This window comes from Bos indicus, chromosome 27, assembly GCF_029378745.1.
Source record: "Bos indicus isolate NIAB-ARS_2022 breed Sahiwal x Tharparkar chromosome 27, NIAB-ARS_B.indTharparkar_mat_pri_1.0, whole genome shotgun sequence".
Taxonomy (NCBI): domain Eukaryota; kingdom Metazoa; phylum Chordata; class Mammalia; order Artiodactyla; family Bovidae; genus Bos; species Bos indicus.
Genome location: NC_091786.1, coordinates 40,142,994 through 40,164,173, shown reverse-complemented (window position 1 = coordinate 40,164,173; position 21,180 = coordinate 40,142,994). Strand labels below are relative to the sequence as shown.

Genomic DNA, 21,180 nt, shown 5'->3' with positions numbered 1-21,180 from the left:
ACAAAGACATAATGTCCAGAAATATGAACATATTACAGCAGGTAACATAGATTTTCTGAAGAATATTTATACTCAACATAAAAACCTGAGATATACCTCTAAAATTTATGTTTGGCTTTATATACACAGGAACATTATAAATGATATCAATAGAAACAAATTCATTAAATCTTAAATACTCACCCAAAATTTCATCAAAGATCTTATATAAACCCGGCACAAAGGTAACCTCTCTGCAATTCATTCCTACATCTTCATCATATACCCACATGAGCTGGATTGAGAGAAAAATTCAAAAGAATTTATGGAGTAAAATTTTACAAAACATAAACCCGTATTTGACATTTACACTGTAAATACTTAGGTCTTCAAAGTAGAAAAACATTACTTCAGTCACAAGCAACCTTACTGAATCCATATTCAATTTAAAAGCCTATAAATTGAGAAATTGTTTGTTTTATATTAAGTCTGTCTTCTTACTCATAAAGTCAGCTGTAATGTAAGGCACCAAAAATTGTTAATAACTATTTAAATATGGAACTAGCCAGAAAGTTCATTCAGGTTTTTACCCAAGGTGTTATGAAACCTAAACGAACTTTTTGGCCAACCCAATAAAACAGGAAAAAAAACCAAATCATATTTACTTTATACTTTTGCTTCCCGAGTTATATTTTCCAATCAATAAGCAGCACAGAGTAAAACAACATGAATGCAGCATGATGTTAGACTCAAAAGTATCTAGCTATGAATCCCAGCTCTCACTAGTTGAGGGATCTGAGCAAGTCACTTGAAAAAAAAGAGAAATCTATTTAAACTTCAGTATCTTCATTTTTAGAATGGAGAAAACAGTGTCTGCTTTCCAAAACTGCTAGAATCAAATAAGATATTAACTGTAAGCCAAGTAAGTATTAAACAATAGTCAATGTGTACATATAAATTCTATAAATTAAAATAAACCACAGCCAGAACTTAAGAATTTTTAAGAAGTTCATACAGCACCATTTTACTATACACTTCCCTACACTCTACACGTCTCAGTTTTTATCTCCTAGTTTTATAATCTCTAGTAGGAAATGGAGACATTTCTGCCTCTTAGATCGCTCTCCCTACTTTGTGTTATTACCAGACATGAAGTTATGTATTCATGTATGGTTTATATAATCACAAAAATGTTATTCAGTAGATACAGATATACATCTAATTTCAGTAAAAGTTAATAACTACCTGTGTCAATGGCTCCACTGACCCAATGTACGTATCAGGACGAAGCAGAATATGTTCGAGTTGTGTCTTTTTCTGATACACTCTCTCGACGGACAACTTCTTTGAAGAATCATTTTTGTTTGCAATTTCTGACTCTTCCTTTTTTGCAGCATTGTTCTGATCAAAGAGAGTCTAAAATTAACCAAAAAATCAAATTTAAATAACCTACCAAAGGGTAAACTAAAATGTACGGACACATGACATTATTTTGTTGTTAAAGAGAAAACCTATCTTTCAGGCTCATTTTTATTAAGTTATTAAAAAAAAATCAACCCTGAATATTCATTAGAAGGACTGATGGTGATGCTCTAATACTTAGCCATCTGATACAAAGAGTCGACTCACTGGAAAAGATGCTGATGCTGGGAAAGATTGAGGGCCGGAGGAGAAGGGGGTGACAAAGAATGAGATGGTTGGACAGAATCACTGACTCAATGGACATGAGTGTGAGCAAACTCTGGGGGACAGTGAAGGACAGGGAGACCTGGCACGCTGCAGGCCATGGGGTCGCCAAGAGTCACACGTAACTTAGCGACTGAACAACAGAAAGAACACAGGTCTATTTACTGACAGTTTAGTTCTTTTTGTAATATAGTGTGAAACTGCAGTTTTGACTGAACCCAGACACCAGAACTGCTAGAACAGCCAACAACTATTCAGGCAAGAAATAAATATTTCCCAATTCTATAAGATACCAGATTAATGTTGTCGTCAAAACTTTCCCTGGGAAGAAGGACTTCCCTGGTGGTCCAGTGGTTAAGAATTCACTTGCCAATGCAGGGGACACGGGTTCAATCCCTGGTCCAGGAAGATCCCACATCCCACAGAGCAACTAATCCCAGCGCCCCAGAAGAGAAGCCAGTGCAGTGCGGAGCCCGCGCAGTACCGCTAGAGAGCAGCGCCGGCCCTCCAATACGCACACCGTGACGACCCAGCACTGCCCAAAGTTAGTTAAGTAATTAATTTTTAAAAACTTTCCAAGGAATGTCCGTTCTTATCAGGTTAGAGGTTGGCAAGGACTGAACCGGACTGACAGCAGGGGTCCCAAAAGCTCCCAGATACAAGCTCCCGTCATGAAGCTACTAAGGACTACAGTAAAGGGGGCAGATATAGTTGGTGTATGCAACTCTCTTTGCCAATTCCATGGAGGCAGAAGTTGTCATTCTAATTCTTACGGCGGATAAGGATTCCAAACAAAAATTTCTGCAGGCTGCCCATTTCCCTGTTTTTTTAATAGCAGCAAGGAAAACATCTTTCTACTTCTGGAACTCCCTAATGCTGACAAATTAGATATCTCACTAAGAGAGAGTTATTATGATGGCCTATCTTCTTTTTTTGAGTCCCAAAGTAACTCAAACAAAACACACTGAGATCTTTTCATAGGTCTTTGAATTTTAGTAGAAATGAAATAGAAGACAATGGGAGATGGAGAGAGTTTGTGCATTTCAACGCGCAAGCAGCAGCACACCACTTCACTGTGAGCCTTGAACACATCCACACCACCATCCTCAAAGTCATTGCTTTTAAAAGCACGGCAAATGGACATTTAAAAATCAAAATACATGACCTCTGAGTAGACTAAACTTTAGCAAGGATTTAAGAAACAAAACCTATGGAAATCCAAGCATCAATTATAATCTTTGATTGCCAAAAATTTTACATAAAATTAAAGATATTTTCTTACATATTCTTTGATTTATATGGTTACCCATTAACACTGCTCAGAGTCAATTAAAAATAGCTTTGGACATAATAAAATAATTATTTCCTAGTCTTCATATTCTGTTTCTGTCAAGTTAGTTGGATGATGAACTAGCGGGCCAGAAAAATGAACTGTATTTTTTAAATGTCAGTCTCCAAATTTCTAATGATGTTCCTCGCTTTTTTAGATAATCCATAGAAATTAGTTAAATAAAAACATAACTGATTACATTAATGGATCCTCAGAATAGTTAGAATACCATAATTACTAAGATCACATTCTTTAAGTGCTTAAGAACAATAAATACCATGCATTCAAAGGTGGATAACAGTAACCTCTTACCATTAACTTAGAACTGTTTGCAATTTTGGCATAAAGTTATATGGAACTCATAATAACCATGCAAGTAAGGCTTTCCTATCTCAGGCTACTCTTCCAAAACAAATCCCACCACAAAGAAAACATTTGTAAGATTAGACTCTCACAAAGGCCCACAGTTACCTAATCTGGGCTCTGCATTTGGCCCTGATAACACTGAGATACAGCCCAGAGGATCACCAAGAGTCAGACATGACTGGAGCAACTCCGCATGCACGCACAGCGGCACACAGGTGTGGAGACAGGGGGAACCTACCTCACTCCTGCTCCCAGGTGGGTGCACAGGTGCGGAGACAGGGGGAGCCTACCTCACTCCTGCTCCCAGGTGGGTGCACAGGTACGGAGACAGGGGGAACCTACCTCACTCCTGCTCCCAGGTGGGTGCACAAGAATAGCAAATGTTTGGTCTGCACCTACCAGATCCCTATCAATTTCAAAAAGTTGTCATTTTTGGTAGAATAAACTCTCAAAAGTCAGAGACTATGCAAAAAGCAGTCGGCTTTGTCAGATTACTATTTGTATTTTCCGGAGGAATAATACATAAATATTAAAAAATAAGTGTGATGATATACTTAAAGCATTTTATGCCAAAATATTTCTTCCTTAATATCAAATAACAGATGCTGAGGAAAGGAAAAAAGGTATCATTCTATCTAAAGTAGTGAAAAGCATTAAGAAATACATAGTATCTATAGAATATCACAATAAAACAGATGGCTTGTAGATATTTCAAATCAATTCACAATGAAGATTTTAAATAATTTCGTAACTTCATGTAAACCTTTAAACCTGACTATTTCATTGAGTAAACACTTTTAATTGCCTATAAATTTCTCTTACTATAACTTTATATGAAATTGTACATAATTAAGTATTTTTTAAATCAGTAGCTTATTAAAACTATACTGTTTAGGGCTTCCCTGATGGCTCAGTGGCAAAGAATTCGCCTGCCAGTGCAGGAGACATGGGTTTGATCCCTGGTCTGGGAAGCTCCCTCATGCCACGGAATACAACTAAGCCTGCGAGCCACAACTCCTGAGCCCTCACGCCCTAGAGGCTGTGCTCTGCAACCAGAGAAGCTACCACCATGAGAAGCTCGCACACCACAGCTAGAGAGTAGCCCTCGCTCGTAGCAACTAGAGAAAATCCCTCACAGCCATAAAGAAATTGTTTTATAAAACTACAGTGTTTAGAGAATAAAATTACAAAAACATATTAAAAAATGTGAGTCCATTTTCATCAGAAAAAAATCGCACACAATATATACATGCCTAGGGAAAATATAAAATACACCCAACAGAATATCCACAAAAATTACTCATGAGAAGTAGAAAAGTTTTTCATTTTCTCTCCTGATACACATTTTCTAATCTTCTACAGTGAGCATATATTACAGCCTTTAAAAGCTTATTAATCCATGTATATGGAGACATAGTTAAGCGAGAGCAATGCTGAAGGTGTCTTTTTCTTCTAAAGGCACTGTCTGTCCTACTTACCGCTTCTGCAGCCCCCACTTTCTCACCAGGATCTAGGCAAAAAGGTAAGAGAAGCCAGAACAGGCAAGCCCAGGGGTCCCGGCAGTGGGGTCCTGGCAGGAGTCCACTCTGTGGTCGGACCTATCTGTACCTTCCTACCCTCCACAAACAGCAGCCTGCACTGCTCACTGACTCCAGGCAGTAAACCCAGGAGGCTCTCCCTGAGCCGTCTATCAGCTTTTCTGAGAGAAGCCTGGATTAATGGTCTCTAGCAGCTCCTGTTTATTATTAGAAAGTTGCCCCTTGAATATTGTCCAAGCCACTAAAAATCAAAATCTGAGGGGAAGGGAAGAGAGGACAACTCTATACCCTTCAATGGGATGACCTGATCCCTTGAACAAACAGATGTAAATACAATATCCTTAGCCTGAGAACAGAGAAATTAAATGAAAAAAGTTCATTGATCACTTTCCCCACAGTAATTATTACTACTATCTCAAGCTCTTAAAAAGAAAGTCACTCTGAGTAGAAATTCAGTTTAAACACTGTTGCTGATAATATTCAGAAAAAAGATCAAGAAATTAGCTTCAACAAAAATAGTCCAGCAAGCTCACATCTACATGTTTATAAAAATTACTCTCAATCCCACACATGAAAAGGAGAATGATACATATTCGATACCTATGCATGCAGAGTCGCTTCGGTCATGTCCGACTCTCTGCGACCCCATGGACTGTAGCCCACCGGGCTCCTCTATCCATGGAATTCTCCAGGCAAGAATGCTGGAGTGGGTTGCCATTTCCTACTCCAGGGGATCTTCCAGACCCAGGGATCAAACCTGTGTTTCTTACATTTCCTGCATTGGCAGGCAGGTTCTTTATCACCGTGCAACCTGGGAAGCCCTTTCAATACCTATAGGCTAAGACAATTAGGCTTATTTTCAACACTGAAAACAAGGGGTCTTCTGATTAAAAAATGATTCAACCTTTTCTTATCCTGTATGCTCCACAGTATTTGTACTATGTAAAGTATTATTTGTTTTATAATATCTTGTACTATAGTAACTGCACTATTTCACACTGAATAAAAATTAACAGTTGCCCTCGAAAATAATCAACTACCAAGAGCATTCTGAATAAACTTTCATTAGGGTTTGATAAAATTGAAATCTTAGGAGTTAAGTTTATCTGTAATTAATTTTATTGTCTTTGTGTGGACAAATCAAACTATAGCAGTAAATAATGGAATCTAAGCACTGAGGGCAATATTTTCACTCCCACATACAGCTAAAGACAATGAAAATGCAAAGTAAACCCATGTTAAAACATTCTCCATATATCTACAATTTTGATTTGTGATTAATCATTTGTGATTTATACATATGATGATGCCATAACTGACTTTTTCTAAAGTTCAAAAGCTGGCTGCCATGTTAGAAATGCACTAATGCATTGAGAATTTTTAAATTATAATGAAAATGTCAATATATAAAAATCTATTTTAAAATATTAATCTATTTTATAGCATTTTGTAATACTGCTGACTTTTAATAAAAGAATATAGATTTAATAATTATCAAAGATACAACCTTTATCAAGACTATTTCTCAAGTACTAGAAAAGAAAAATTTTCAATAAAATAAACTCCTAATTTCAGAAAGTATGTACCAAGGTCATTCTGTAAAAAGAAAGATTCTTCCATTTACAGAGTGGTCACCTGATACACAGCAACTTGGGGCAATCACTCACAGTGTGTTTTTCTGTGGGAGAAAGAACTGCTGCCAAAGAGGGGAAAGGAGATGGTTTGCCAGTTGGTGCGAAAAAGGAACTGAGCCACTCCTTCACATGAGGCAGAGAAATCTCACCATCACCAAGCCAGCAGGAGACGGACCAGCAAAAGCGTAGCAACAAGCCTCTTGTGTCCTCTGCAGACGCCCTCAGCATCCACATCACAGCTTCACAACACTGCCTCCTGTCCTCTCCCTCAAGGCTGCCAGGCTGTGATACCCATTTTATCACCCTATAACCACGGAGAGGGCCATGCTATCTACCCACCACTAATACAAACAAAAATCACAATATGTCTCCAGAAATGCCCTCCCAAACCAAGGGACAGGAGAGAAGTCAGAAGATGAGGGATACTTCAATATCATAAGAAATGTTTAAATGTCCACAGTGAAAATAAAAAATACTTTCTCTAAAAAGAATCCAAGTCAGAAAGAAGTAAAACTGTCACTAATTGAAGAGGAAATGATATTATGTAGAGAACCCTAAAGACTCCACCATAAAATTATTAGAACTAATGAACAAATCTAGGAGAGCTGCTGGATACAAAATCAAAAATCCACTGTGTTTCTGTAAACAGTGAACTGTCAGAAATTGAGAAAACAATCCCACTTATAATGGCAACAACAAAAATTAAAATACCAGGAATATATATATTATATATAATATATAATAATATATACAATATACAACATATAATAATATAGTGTGTGTGTGTATATATATATCATATATACTTTGTGCAGCATGCAGGATCTTAGTTTCCCAACCAGGGATCGAACCCACACCCCGTGCAGTGGGAGTGTGGAGTCTTAACCACTAGATGGCCAGGTAAGTCCCTACCTAGGAATAAATTTAAACAAGGAGGTAAAAGACCTCAATATTGAAAACTATAAGACACTGATTAAAGAAATTAAAGACAAAAATAAATGGAAAGAAATTCTATGTTCATGGAATAGAAGAATTAATATTGCTAAAATGTCCAATTTCCCAAGGCAATCTTGCAGATTCAATGTAACTCGTATTAACATTCCAACACTTTTCACAGAAATAGAATAGACAATCTTAAAATGTATATGGAACCAAATAACTGAACCGCCCAAGGAATCTTGAAAAAGGAGAAAGCTGGAGCATCACACTCCCAAATTGGAAACTTTATTATAGGGACTTCCTGGGGGCTTCCCCAGTGGCTCCGTTGATAAAGAATCTGCCTGCAGTGTAGGAGACCCAGGTTTGATTCCTGGGTCAGTAAGATCCCCTGGAGAAGGAAATGGCAACCCACTCCAGTGTTCTTGCCTGGAGAATCCCATGGACAGAGGAGCCGGGGGTGGGGGGGCTACAGTCCGTGGGGCCGCAAAGAGTTGGACTTGACTGAATGCAAAAGTAGGAAGTCAAGAAACACCTGGAGTAACAGGCAAATTTGGCCTTGGAATACGGATGAAGCAGGGCAAAGACTAATAGAGTTTTGCCAAGAAAATGCACTGGTCATAGCAAACACCCCCTCCCAACAACACAAGAGAAGACTCTACACATGGACATCACCAGATGGTCAACACCGAAATCAGATTGATTATATTCTTTGCAGCCAAAGATGGAGAAGCTCTACACAGTCAACCAAAACAAGACCAGGACCTGACTGTGGCTCAGATCATGAACTCCTTATTACCAAATTCAGACTTAAATTGAAGAAAGTGGGGAAAACCACTAGACCACTCAGGTATGACCTAAATCAAATCCCTTATGATTATACAGTGGAAGTGAGAAATAGATTTAAGGGCCTAGATCTGATAGATAGAGTGCCTGATGAACTATGGAATGAGGTTTGTTACATTGTACAGGGATCAAGACCATCCCCATGGAAAAGAAATGCAAAAAAGCAAAATGGCTGTCTGGGGAGGCCTTACAAATAGCTGTGAAAAGAAGACAAGCGAAAAGCAAAGGGGAAAAGGAAAGATATAAGCATCTGAATGCAGAGTTCCAAAGAATAGCAAGAAGAGATAAGAAAGCCTTCCTCAGCAATCAATGCAAAGAAATACAGGAAAACAACAGAATGGGAAAGACTAGAGATCTCTTCAAGAAAATTAGAGATACCAAGGGAACATTTCATGCAATGATGGGCTTGATAAAGGACAGAAATGATATGGATCTAACAGAAGCAGAAGATATCAAGAAGAGGTGGCAAGAATACACAGAAGAACTGTACAAAAAAGATCTTCACGTCCCAGATAATCACGATGGTGTGATCACTGACCTAGAGCCAGACATCCTGGAATGTGAAGTCAAGTGGGCCTTAGAAAGCATCACTACAAACAAAGCTAGTGGAGGTGATGGAATTCCAGTTGAGCTATTTCAAATCCTGAAAGATGATGCTGTGAAAGTGCTGCACTCAATATGCCAGCAAATTTGGAAAACAGCAGTGGCCACAGGACTGGAAAAGGTCAGCTTTCATTCCGATTCCGAAGAAAGGCAATCCCAAAGAATGCTTAAACTACCTCACAATTGCACTCATCTCACACGCTAGTAATGCTCAAAATTCTCCAAGCCAGGCTTCAGCAATATGTGAACCGTGAACTTCCTGATGTTCAAGCTGGTTTTAGAAAAGGCAGAGGAACCAGAGATCAAATTGCCAACATCCACTGGATCATGGAAAAAGCAAGAGAGTTCCAGAAAAACATCTATTTCTGCTTTAATGACTATGCCAAAGCCTTTGACTGTGTGGATCACAATAAACTGTGGGAAATTCTGAAAGAGATGGGAATACCAGACCACCTGACCTGCCTCTTGAGAAATCTGTATGCAGGTCAGGAAGCAACAGTTAGAATTGGACATGGAACAACAGACTGGTTCCAAATAGGAAAAGGAGTACGTCAAGGCTGTATATGGTCACCCTGCTTATTTAACTTACATGCAGAATACATCATGAGAAACGCTGGACTGGAAGAAACACAAGCTGGAATCAAGATTGCTGGGAGAAATATCAATAACCTCAGATATGCAGATGACACCACCCTTATGGCAGAAAGTGAAAGGAACTAAAAAGCCTCTTGATGAAAGTGAAAGAGGAGAGTGAAAAAGTTGGCTTAAAGCTCAACATTCAGAAAACGAAGATCATGGCATCCGGTCCCATCACTTCATGGGAAATAGATGGGGAAACAGTGGAAACAGTGTCAGACTTTATTTTTCTGGGCTCCAAAATCACTGCAGATGGTGATTGCAGCCATGAAATTAAAAGACGTTTACTCCTTGGAAGAAAAGTTATGACCAACCTAGATAGCATATTCAAAAGCAGAGACATTACTTTGCCAACAAAGGTCCGTCTAGTCAAGGCTATGGTTTTTCCTGTGGTCATGTATGGATGTGAGAGTTGGACTGTGAAGAAGGCTGAGCGCCAAAGAATTGATGCTTTTGACTTGTGGTGTTGGAGAAGACTCTTGAGAGTCCCTTGGACTGCAAGGAGATCCAACCAGTCCATTCTGAAGGAGATCAGCCCTGGGATTTCTTTGGAAGGAATGATGCTAAAGCTGAAATTCCAGTACTTTGGCCCCCTCATGCGAAGAGTTGACTCATTGGAAAAGACTCTGATGCTGCGAGGGATTGGGGGCAGGAAGAGAAGGGGACGACAGAGAAGGAGATGGCTGGATGGCATCACTAACCTGATGGACGTGAGTCTGAGTGAACTCCGGGAGTTGGTGATGGACAGGGAGGCCTGGCGTGCTGCGATTCATGGGGTCGCAAAGAGTTGGACACGACTGAGCGACTGAACTGAACTGAACTGAGTGACTAACTTTCACTTCTCCCTGGCAGCCCAGTGGTTATGACTCTGCACTCCCACATACCCCATGGCGCAGGCAAAAAAAGAAACAAAAACTAACTGTATTACTATTTACAAAGTAATATAGTAATAAAAACAATGTGGTAATAGCATTAAAAAAAAAAAAAAAGACAAATCAGTGGAACAGAACAGACCCCAGAAATAAACCCATGCCTATATGGGCAATTACTTTATGACAAAGTTGGCAAGAACATACACTGGGAAAAGGACAGTCTCTTCAATAAGTGGTGTTGAGGGACTTCCCTGGTGGCTCAGTGGTAACGAATCTGCCTGCCAGTGCAGGAGACAAGGGTTTGATCCCTGATCTGGGAAGATCCCACATGCCACAGAACAAGTAAGCCCGGGAGCCACAACTACTGAGCCTGCGCGCTGGAGCCCGGGAGCCACAACTGCTGAAGCCCAAGGCGCCCCAGAGCCCATGCTCCACAAGACAGGCCACCACAAGGAGAAGCCACACAGCAACGAGAGGTGGCCCTGCTCCCAGCAACGAGGACCCAGCGCAGCCAAAAATAAAATTGCAAATAAGTGGTGTTGAGAAAAAAAGGACAGCCACATGCAAAACTATGAAACTGGACCCCTATCTTACACCATACAAAAAAAACACAAGATGATTAAAGACTTCAATGTAAGACCTGAAACCATAAAAGTCCTAGAAGAAAACCAGAAGTACACGCTGTGACATCAGTCTTGGCGATGGTTTTTTTTACTTGACCCCCAAAGCAAAAATAAACGTGTAAGACTACAACAAACTAAAAAGCTCTGCACAGCAAAGGAAAACCATCGAACTTAAAAGGGAAACTACCGAATGGGAGAAAATATCTGTAAACCATATACCTGATAGAAAGTCATTATTCAAAATAGATAAAGAATTCATACAACTCAAGAGCAAAAACTAGATTCATTAAAAACTGGGCAGCAGACATAAATAGACATTTTTCCAAAGACGACACATGGCCAACAGGTATATGAAAGGTGCTCAGCATCACTAATCTCAGGGAAACGCAAATCAAAAGCACAGTGAGATACCACTTCACACCTGTTAGAATGCTTATTATTGAAATAACAAGTGCTGGCAGAATGTGGAGAAAAGGAACCCTTGTGTACATTGGTGTACATTCTGTACACTGGTGTAGTCACTATCTAAAATAGTATGAAAGTCCCTGAGAAAATTTAAAATAGAATTACCATATGATCCAGCAACTCCACTCCCAGGGATTTCACGAGGAAACTGAAAACACTACTCTGAAAAGATATACGCACCCCCAGGTTCACTGCAGCATCGTTTACAGAAGCTAAAACAAGGAAGCAACATAAATGTCCATCAGTCAAAGAATGGATAAAGAAAATGTGGTGTTTATATACAATAGAATATTATTCAGTCATAAAAAAGAATGAAATCTTGCCATTTGGAACAACATGGGTAGATTTAAAGTGGATTCGCATTTAGTGAAATAAGTCAGAGAGAGAAAGACAAAAATACTGTACAATCTTACTTATATTTGGAATCTAAAGCAAAACAAAAAACCAATGTGTATCTATTTATTCATAGATACAGAGAACAAATTAGTGGTTGCCAGAGTTGGTGGGGGGGGGGGGGGGAATAGGTGAAGGTGGTCAAAAAGTACAAACTTCCAGTTATAAAATAACGAAGTCCTGGGATGTAATGTACAGAAAGGCAACTATAGTTATCAGCGCCATGTTGTATAGTTAATAATACTGTGTTAAGAGTAGGTTTTAAAAATTTCATCACAAGGAAAAAAATATGTAACTATGTATGGTGATATTAACTAGACTCATTGTGGTGATCATTTTGCAATACAAAAATTTTCTGACTCAAAAATGAAAATACTAATCACTGGATTTTTTTTTTAATAAAAGAAGGGGAATACAAGTGTGTTGGGTATGTGTGTGCACGCGCACACATGGGCACTCACTCATCTAAGAGTTTACTGTGTGCAAAGTATTGCAGGAATTAAATGAATACTCTCAAGCCTCAAAGAAGTTCCAGGAAGTAGACACTACTAATAATGATTTCCTTTTTATAGCAAGGAAACTGAGGTTTGAAGAATTTAAGCTAACAAAGTTAGTATGGAAAAAGCTGAGTTATGAAACCAGGTGGTATGATTTTGTAGCCCATATTCTTAAAAGGCATCATCTTACAATGTTATTCAAAATACATATACCTTGAAGAGGAAGTATACTCCCTAGTCTTTCATGTGAAAGTAAAAGAAAGGTTATTAGAAAGAAGTATACACGTATTCCTCAGGAGGCTTTTCTCTTTTTACCTTGTGATATCACCATATCAAAGACAAATTGCTTTGGTTGTAACTTTTTAAGCAGGGTAATGTGTAAAGGATGGTTAAGAACATAGTGAAAGTGAAAGTGAAGTGAAAGTCGCTGTCATGTCCGACTCTTTGCAACCCCATGGATTGTATGCTGCTGCTAAGTCGCTTCAGTTGTGTCCGACTCTGTGTGACCCCAGAAACAGCAGCCCACCAGGCTCCCCCATCCCTGGGATTCTCCAGGCAAGAACACTGGAGTGGGTTGCCATTTCCTTCTTCAATGCATGAAAGTGAAAAGTGAAAGTGAAGTCACTCAGTCATGTCTGACTCTTCGCAACTCCATGGACTGCAGCCTACCAGGCTCCTCCATCCATGGGATTTTCCAGGCAAGAGTACTGGAGTGGGGTGCCATTGCCTTCTCCGTCCATGGAATTCTCCAGGCCAGAATACTGGAGTGGGTAGCCTTTCCCTTCTCCAGGGGATCTTCCCAACCCAGGGATCAAACCCAGGTCTCCTGCATGGTGGGCGGATTCTTTATCAGCTGAGCCACCAGGGAGGCCCAAGAATCCTGGAGTGGGTAGCCTATCTCTTCTCCAGCAGATATTCCCGACCCAGGAATTGAACCAGGGCCTCCTGCATTGCAGGCAGATTCTTTACCAACTGAGCTGAAGCCCATAGGGCTGGTTTAAATCCCACTTTTGCCTTAGCCATGTAATGCACATTTTGTTACCTAATCTGTAAACTCCTGTTTCCATCTCTGGAAATGGCTATAATTTTACTGATCTCCCCTCTTCTTTAAAACTGGGTCCTATTTACATTAAGATTTTTTAAAATACAGAATAGGGTTTTTGTCTTTTTTTTTTAACATACTTAGTAAAATGCAACTGTTGCTACCAGTATTTAATGTATCTGAAACTACTGGTAAACACACTTGTATTCAGAAAAGTTAAAACAGTCTATAAAAACTGTTTCTAAATACTGCAATTAGTTACTTGAGAATGTATCTAAAGAACATTGCAACCTCATCACTTTTCCTAAGGGCAGAAGACTTCAGAAGTTAGTATGTCAACTATCTAATTGGTTAACAATAACTCAGTTTGGACTAAGTATCCAGATTTTTGCTAAAACTCTATAAAGGATACATAGTCTCTGACTTTAAGAGCTTATAATCTAATTGTTAAAACAAAGGTATCACACGGTGAAAGTTACATTAAAAAGAACATTTATGTTTTATGATCCATAAGGGTAACAAAACTTTGGTGAGACTTTGAGCTAGCCTTAAAGTGTTATTTAGCCTGGTAAAAAGAAGAGCAAGAGGCAGTCCTGTTGGAAGACAAGAACACAAAATGACAAAAACAAGCGTGATGCCCAGGGGACAAGTGAAGAGGGAAATCTAACTATGAGGACAATATGGAATAAATGTGAACTGGAACACAGTTTATAAAAAACTGACTTGAAGGTCTGGTTGAGGAGTTTAGACGCAAAAATAAGCCACTAAAGCAAAGTTTTTAATACAAATATTTAAATATTTATATACACAGTCCTGTTTCCTAGAAACTAGAAATATTCATGGTCAAAAAAGTTTTCTATTTCATTCACTTTTACTTTTAAAAAACTCCATGGTTAACAGTAATTTTATACTTAAGAAACTTGCGTTTTAGAAATACTGAAATATTTACAAATAAAGTGGATTTGCTTTGCTGCAAATAGTAAGAAAGGGAAAGGTGAGTGACCTTGAGCTGATGACCACTGAAGCTTGATGATAGAGTCTCTGCATCATTCTGGCCATCATAATTGTATAGGCCTAATATTTTCCATTATAATGTTCTTTTTTAACGTACCAAATTAGAGTAGTACTTGGAAAAGATGAATATTCATATAGAGATTAACTGTATTCTAATATTTCCATACATTTATTTTTTGCAACAATTTAAACATGATAAAAGACTGAATGAAATAGATTATTAGTCTACAAATCAAACTTTACAAACTAAAAATTAATTCAAGAAATTCTGTTTGCTTCGGAGAAGCCTTCACAGCTGTTGTCAATTTTTACTCAAAATAGTTCTACTATAGTACTTATATTTGTCACTTATTAAAAAAAAATCTTGTTAAGATACTGCAAATCAAACATAAACGCAATGCACTGTTAAAAGAAGTTAACAGTGTTAAACCACTGTGCTTTGTGGTTTCAGATACTGAACGAAAACTTCGGCGAAGTGACCATGTTAACACCACCTGGTAGCACACATCCCAGCACTCGGCATTACCACACCCCCAGCTCCCTAAAAAGAACAACAGTATCACGGACTAACGCCATTTTTATTTCTTCCCATTACCCACAAAGAGGTAGCAACATAACATGTTTCAATAAAGCAAGCACAATTAACTGTCTTCAGAAATAGACGACCTCTGCAACAAATCCCTGAACTCTCGCAAAGGAATAAAATGCTTTCACTCTGGCTCAAAGATATTGTGTGAAAGCAACTTTACATCTCTTAATGTGTGCTTCTTGAGCTTCACTGACAAAGGCAAACATTTATTAAGCTCAGCAATGTGCTACATATATTGTCTCATTTAATTATCAATGCAACCTTATTTCACAGATGAAGAAATAGGTTTAGAAACATTAGACCCCTTTCTGCAAAGTCCCAGTGACTGTTAGAGACGGGATCCAAATCTCCATGTTCAATCTGACAAAGTCCATGCTCACAACCACTTCCCTATATTGCCCCTGATAAAATTTAACTATGGCCTATGGTCAGTGATGTGTATTATGGACATAAAGATGCCCACATAACCCAACTTAAATTTAAAGCAAGCATCAAGTCTTAAAGTGAACTTATTGAGTGATTACCTTTTTAATAAAGTTCTAATTCAACAGGAGGATATAATTTACAAATAAAAGAGTGATTTTTAATTTTACTCTATTTCCCTTAATAGTTTTTATAATGAGAAAATATTTAATCAGTAAGTCAATTTTAGTTTCAAATGAATTTTTCTGATTTTGAATGATATCCTCTAAGTTTCATCAAACTTTTTATACGAATGAAAATTTTCCATTGAGCGTGAAAGAAAAAGTGGTCATTTAATAATCTACAAAATTAACTAACAGTAAACAAAATACTGCTTTTAACTGTTAAAGCTAACCAATTCAATCTTGGAACAAAATATTTACCATTACAGAGAATCAGCAGTTCTCAGAGGAAACACTGATCGGGCCTCAACAGTTCCAAACAGTGAATGAGAACCATCTGGCCAACACACAAGTCTTGTTATTTTCAGAAGTTGTTTGATTTTAGCGACAAGGGTAAAAGGCCCCCAACTTCCATGTTCACAGGGATGGCTAACTTACTTGATTATCAACACCTCGTCTTTCCTGGCTCTAGTCTACTCATGCATACTATACATTACTGAAGTAAAACATGCAAAATTCGGTGAGATCCAGCAATGACAGTCTCCACGTTGGCATGCAAACATATAGTTTCCTGTTACCTGTAACATCCTTTTTACAAGGAATGCTTGTCAGTATAGCAAAACTGCTATTCACCACACCTAACCCTCAAACAAACAAACAAAAAAAAACAACGGAGAACTTTCTAAAAAAAACAAAAAAAACAAAAAAAAAACGCCAATACAAAAGTTTCCTTAGGTGTTTTGGAAAAGGGAAGGTCCATCGAAAAAGTCCCCGGGAAAACGTAACGCTTTTTATTTTTCTCCTGGATACACAGCCAGTTGGCTGAGCTGGGCTGTGTGTGTATAGGAAGTGACCCTGGTCTGAACTCGGTGCTGAGCAAGTGAAATGCGGGTGAATTATCGATCCGCCGTGGGAATCGGATCCCTCTAAGGTCTTCCCTCCTCTACTACTTGGCCAGCAGGAACTGAGCGCCGCCGCAAGCCTTCAACTCCAGGTCGAACCACTCGGGTCACCTCTCCAACACTCCCCGCGCAGCCCCCACCCCGTCTGGCCTGCGATGCTGACACAGGTAAGCGCTGCTTTTCATAATCCCGCTGTGACACATGGACGCCCTACAGTGTAACATTCACTGCGGCGGACGGCATCCCGAACGCGCTTTCCACCCGGCGAGCCTCTCGGGACCGAAAGGTACTGGCCCGAGCCGAGTGCCCCGGCCAAACCCCTTCTCCTCCAAGAGGAGGGCGTCAGACACGGTTCAGCATTTACAATACAGACACGCGCGCGCGCACACACTCGCGGCCGGGAGCCTCTCCGGAGGCTCTCAGGACACATCTCAGGACACGGACACACACGCACCACTGCCGCCCCTCGCCCCCAGGCCTCCAGCACCGGGGAGGAGCAGAGACGGGGCTCCGGGCGCTGCTGACGGACGGCTCGTCGCCCCAAGTTTCAGGTGCGCGTTGCGCGCTCGAACCTCCGCCGAGGCAGAGAAGAAAGAAAGGGGCGGGGGGGAGGGTTCGGCTGGCAGCCGCCCCGACGGGGCGTGCGTCCGGGGGGCCGGGTTTCCCTGTCCTCCCGCCCTCCTCCGGCCCGGAGGGCACCCTCCTCCCCGCCGCCCCCGGCGCCGCGGGCGGGGAACAATGCCGCGACCCGCACCCCCGCCCGCCCCGCCGCCCCACTCACCACCCAGGTCAGCGCCCCGTGGCCGCCAGCTCCCGCGCCGCCGCCGCCGCCGCCCGCCTTGGCCATGGCGCGCCTCCTCCGCTCCGGGCCCGAGGCCGCCGCTCCGCCGCCCGCCGGCCGCCCGGCCCCCCGCTCCGCTCCGCACCGACCGCGCGCCCGCCGCGCTCCTAGCGGCGCCGCCCCCCGCGCCCCATCGCCAAGCCCAGGGCGGACGCCCGGCCGAGCCCGCTGAGGAGGCCGCGCCGCCCGCCGCCCTCAAACTCGAGGCGCGCGGCCGCGGCGCCCGGGCCTAGCGCGGCCCTGAGGCGGCGGCGCCGGAGCAGGAAGCGCCGAGGCCGGCGGTGGGCGGCGGCGCGGCCTCCTCCCCGCTGGGCCGAGGCCCCGAGTGCGGGCGGCGAGCGCGGCCGGCAGTCGGGCGTCCGGACGCGGCGGCGGCGCCCTGTCTCTCCTCGGGCTCCGCGGAGGCCGCCCCTCGGGGAGCTGGAGCGAGGTCGCCGCTGAAGCCCAAGCTGCGTGTGTCGGCCGCGTAGCAGCCCGACTTCCTTACAGCCCCTCGCCGAGACGGACAATAAGTGGAGCCGCCGCGGCCGCGGTCGCCTCCCTCCTGTCCGGCATAACACCGCACTCACACTCGCACCCAGGGAGGGCTGGGGAAGGCCGGCGGGGAGAGGGCGGGCGAGCGGCCTGCCCCGCTGTCACTCACGCCGCGGCGCCCAATCGGGGCCCTGTCGCCAAGCCTCTCGGCCTATCCCAAAATTCCAAGCCCCCCCGGAGGGGCGGGACCCGAGGGGGGGAAACGTCATTGCGGGTAGCAACCGAAGGGAAGACTTGGGGTTTTTGTTGTGTGTGTGTGTGTGTGTGTATGTGTGTGTGTGTGTGTGTGGTGTGGTGTCTCTGAGGGGTTTTTCCGTTTGAAGGCTGCGCAGGGGCTGCTGTCAGGGGTCACCTGAGGGCGGCGAAGGATAAGGGTCGACTTGGCCTCGGCTCGGCTTTGAATCCGCCAAGCTAGCTGTTTGCTCTAGACCGGCGGGCGAAGCGGGGTGCTCCTCGGCCCGGGACCGCGGGTGGGGGCCGGAAGAAGCCGGGGGCGTCCCGGAGGGAAAGTAATTTTTAAAGAGCGCTTGTGACCGCCGGCAGGACGTTGCAGAGCGCTGGTGCGAGGAGGGGCCCCGAGGCCCCGGGGGAGCGCAGCGGTGAGAGGAGCCTCTGCTCAGACCTGCCCCTCCTCCATCTCCTCTCTCTCCCCCCCCGCCCCCCGAAAAGGGACCCGGTCCGTCTGGAGGAAAAAACCCGCTCTGAAGGAACTTAGATGATAAAGGGGCGCGCCGAGAACGTTCCAGGGAAAGGAGACCCGGCGGCGTGAGGGTTCGCCTCGTCGGTGACCTTCCCTCTCCTCCAAACAATGAGAGCATGTCTCTGTCACTTCTGAGCCTCTTCGGTCCACAGCCGAGCCGCCTCCTGTCTTTAAGAGGGAGCACGTTTAACCTTTCAATGTCCCAGCACACGACTGAGGAACCGTGTCACTGACCTTAAAGCTTTCTAAGAAAATCACCCACACATGGCTTGCACCTCAGCCTGGCCGACGAAGATGGCTTGACTTCGGGTCCTGCTCTTGGGGAGAAATCCATGCCAGGCTGTGCCACGGGCTCAAGATAAAACCCGGGCCTTGGTTTCAAGTCGTTTATAACCTGACTCGAAAGACAGGCCAAAAGGGAGCTAACTATCATCCAACATGAGTACTTGAGGGCACGACGTGCCACCAAATAGCTGGGACAAGAGAGCTTTTTGAGAAGGTGAAAACCGTATTGCTGCGTGGCGAAACGGTGTGTTTGTGAACTTCCAACTGTGTGTTTCCCCTCGAGGGGAAACAAAAATGTCTCGGGTCACAGCTTTCAACGGACTTCAGAATCTAAAGAGGTGGAGAACTCTGAAAGGTGGAAATAATTTAAACATAGTTGTTCTTAATTAGCTCTCTAGCGACCATGTAATTTTGGCATATCTGGGACTTTAGTCCAGAACAGTGAAGCCTTTCTTTACCTTGAACTTGAGGTGCCAGCTTGTAAATCAGACCAGGGTCTAGTCTGGGCTGAACCTGATCAGCTAAGTATCCCTGCCTTATTATTTTACCTTCAAGGACCTCTCTCCTTGCACCTCCTTAAATTGAGGATTTTTGCTCTTGTATTTACTGGGTTTTTACTTCTTCAAAGTACACATATATTCTACAGGTTTGAAAAGGGGTAAATAATTAAGGGCTCTGAGGTTTTTAAATAAAGATATATGCATTAAATAGAAGCCAAGCTATAAAATTTATACCCATGTCTTTTTCTTAAATGTCAGTTTTCATAGCTCTTCGATCTCAAATTTTCAAATGAATAAAATCATATATTCAAAAGCCAAATGGGTTAATGGAAATTCATGTTCACCTTTTCACTTGCTTCATATGTGAGGTACTGAGGTCTTTAGCCTTCTAAGCATGAAGACCCTCTAGTAAATGTAGCAAGATTATTCTCTTGAAAATACTGACTTACCTTTAAAAATGACAAATAAAGGAGCTGTTGAATAGAAATGCAAATCAACAGTTTAAAACAGATCTTCACAATAAATGGGAAAAAGTACCTAGATCACAAGCTTCTCATCTCCTGAAGACACAATGACCTGTTTAACCTCAAGCAGCCAACAACATGTATTTATGATAAAAGTGATTGTACTGAACTTCAGTGCAGCATTCCCTTCTGGGATTTTGTCAAATAACTTCCATTTACTGAGTAATCAGAGCAATAATTGCCATATTTAAAAAGCTTCTGTGAGAGATCATAGGCAAAACATTATCTGACATAAATGGTACCAATGTTTTCTTAGGTCAGACTCCCAAGGCAATAGAAGTGAAAATAAGCCAATGAGACCCAATCACTTACAAGCTTTTGCACAGCAAAGGAAACCATAAAAACAACGAAAAACAAGAACAAAACTGGAGACAACCTACAAAATGGAAGAAAATATTTGCAAACAAACTGACAAGGGCTTAAATTTCCAAAAGGTAAACACAGCTCAAATTCCTCAACAACAACAAACTCAATCTAAAAATGGACAGAAGACCTCAGCAGACATTTCTCCAAAGAAGACATAAAACTGGCCAATAAGCACATGAAAAAGTGCTCGACATTGCTAATTATTAGAAAAGTGCAAATCAAAACTACAGCGAGCTACCACGTCACACAGGTCAGAATGGCCGTCATTAAAAAAACTCTACAAACAACAAATGCTGCAGAGGATGTGGAGAAAAGGAAATCCTCTTACATTGTTGGTGGGAATGTAAATTGGTACAACCACTAGGGAGGACAGTATGGTGCTTCCTTAAAAAACTAAAAATAGAATGACCATATGACTTAGCAATCCCACTGTTGGGAATGTGAAAGTCTGACTCTTTGTGACCCCATAGACTATACAGTCCATGGGATTCTCTAGGCCAGAATACTGGAGTGGTACAACTTTCCCTTCTCCAGGGGACTTTCCCAACCCAGGGACTGAACCCAGGTCTCCTGCATTGCAGGCAGATTCTTTACCAGCTGAGCCACAATGAAGTCCACTCATGGGCATATATCCAGACAAAACTAATTCAAAAAGATACATGCATCCCTATTTTCAAGCAGCACTATTTACGGTAGCCAAGACATGGAAACACCCTAGATGTCCATTGACGAAGGAAAGGATAAAGACGTGGTGAAAAAATGAAAGTGTTAGTTGCGCAGTTGTGTCCTTCTGTTTGTGACACCATGGACTGTGGTGTCACAGTCTCCACCAGGCTCCTCTGTCCATGGAATTCTCCAGGGAAGAATACAGGAGTGGGTAGTCATTTCATTCTCC

The 21,180-nt window shown here is 42.2% G+C and overlaps 1 protein-coding gene across 3 annotated transcripts in view; it reads right to left on the bottom strand.

Moving 5' to 3' along the window:
• The window catches only part of TOP2B (DNA topoisomerase II beta), a 62,792-nt gene extending 45,229 nt beyond the window's left edge, over positions 1-17,563 (bottom strand). Inside the window, exons 1-3 of one of the 3 annotated variants that reach the window (XM_070781536.1) lie at positions 17,317-17,563; positions 1,225-1,395; positions 184-274 (exon numbers count right to left, since the gene is read on the bottom strand). In XM_070781536.1, coding sequence (XP_070637637.1) covers positions 184-274; positions 1,225-1,395; positions 17,317-17,382 — 328 coding nt within the window. In that variant the 5' untranslated portion in view covers positions 17,383-17,563. The remainder of the gene's footprint in view (positions 1-183; positions 275-1,224; positions 1,396-17,316) is intronic. The other 2 variants (XM_070781534.1, XM_070781535.1) reach the window with 2 other exon arrangements.
• Positions 17,564-21,180: the final 3,617 nt, after the last annotated feature.